At 46.6% G+C, this 1687-nt stretch overlaps 1 protein-coding gene across 1 annotated transcript; it reads left to right on the top strand.

The window, feature by feature from the left end:
- Positions 1-1046: 1046 nt before the first annotated feature.
- On the top strand, positions 1047-1584 carry Pmar_PMAR029393 (conserved hypothetical protein; the record flags this gene model as incomplete). The annotated part of the gene is made up of 1 exon (XM_002777305.1): positions 1047-1584. A coding segment is annotated over one exon (538 nt), but the record flags the coding sequence as incomplete, so codon positions are not given.
- Between the last annotated feature and the right edge of the window lie 103 nt (positions 1585-1687).

Below are 1687 nucleotides of genomic sequence, written 5' to 3'. Positions count from 1 at the left end.
TTGATATAAAACTTCCTAGCACTGGGCGCTGAGAGACTAGATGTATTTGGTTGATGATGAATCAATTTTATTTCATCACTTTGACCTGATCATATGTGATGATACTCTTTCAGCTCCGCTGACAACCAAACTATCTATACTAGCTGTTAAAACATCATCTCTCCTGTTGATCAAAATGTGAATCACATGCACACTGTCATGAGGGAATAAATAATGAGTGGATAAGGATTCGTGGGAGTACTTGACCTCTACCAGTTTCCGAGTCCAAGTGGTTTCTTCCAGGATCTGCTTGGGAAACCGGTTCTGAAACCTGCTCCCAGTTCAGAATCCATCAACGACGACTTGTCGGCTCGCCGCCGGGATGATGTCATGTTTATCCGTGGTTGTGAACGGTTGCCAGTATATAGTAATGGTTCATAACTATGCTCCGGGAGAGTCTTAATGAAACTCGTGAAGGTCGATCGCCGCATCAGATAGGTAAACCGTGAATACTAGCCATGTTGGATAATTTCGCCTCGACCGGTCTCCTCTAGGTCTCTCAGTGGGGCGCTCACCTGTTGCCTAGTTTAGTGTCTCACTGACTATCAATGGGTGAGCTCAGATCACTATCAGTGACGGGTAATAAGCTAAGTTCACGCATGATGTTTGAACGCATGCGTGCTTGCCAAGAAGTCTGGACGAAAGTGAAGCTAGGAAGGCCATGATGGTATGATCATGTCATCCGTATTTGATGAGTGCGACACAGTGAAGAACTTCTGAAGTACAAGGATCGTCAACTTGAGATTATCAACTAGATTATGCACGTCTGTCGTCTGAAAGGATGCACACGCGTGCAGCACAGCGTGACGTGGAGAGACTCCTTTCCTCCAAGGGTCACTCGAGATGGCTCTTCTTTGACGCAGAGACACTGAGTTGAGTGGCTCGTCGTACACGGCACGGAGAGACCTACAGTATATGTGTGTACTTATTCATGCAGAGAATAAATGCATTGTCGTCGTCCGAAAATTTTCCATGATTTTTTCTCCAGATTTTATTTTTAACCTATCATGGTTGTCAAGCGAGATTCTTTGTCCTGGACCGACTCGTCGGGGAATATATACCACTACTACCAAAGGCCCATGCTCAACGGTGTTATCTTCATCCTTTTGCAGGAGTTCTGTGAGCGCCTAGCTTTTTTCGGGATAACGCCCAACGCCCAGACTTTCTTCAAGGAGTACTTGAACTACACTGACGCTGAAGCTAACTCCTATATAGCAACGTTCCAGGCAATCCTTTATGTCACACCGCTTTTCGCCGCGGTGCTTTCTGACACCATCTTGGGTGTGTATGTTACCATTTTGTCCTTTTCTGTCGTGTATATGATAGGTCTGATCTTACTTCTTTTATCGACGGTCAAGAGCATCAGTGCACCGTGGATGATCCATTTGTCTGTGCTCGTTCTCATCACTCTCGGTGGTGGCGGTATTAAGAGCTGCGTGAATGTCATGGGTGCGCATCAGTTCCACCCCGACTATCACAAAGAAAGCCTCACTAGCTACTATACCTACTTCTATGCGGCTATCAATGTCGGCTCGCTGATCGGAGGTATCGCAACACCGATCGTTTTGCAAGAGGCTAACTTTACAGCTGCTTTTCGCATCCCACTGGGGGCATTCGGGGTGGCTACTGTCGTTTTTGTGTGCGGCGG

This window comes from Perkinsus marinus (assembly GCF_000006405.1).
Source record: "Perkinsus marinus ATCC 50983 genomic scaffold scf_1104296952082, whole genome shotgun sequence".
Classification (NCBI taxonomy): domain Eukaryota; phylum Perkinsozoa; order Perkinsida; family Perkinsidae; genus Perkinsus; species Perkinsus marinus.
The sequence above is the reverse complement of the archived record's forward strand: the minus strand, read 5'-3'. Positions and strand labels throughout refer to the sequence as shown.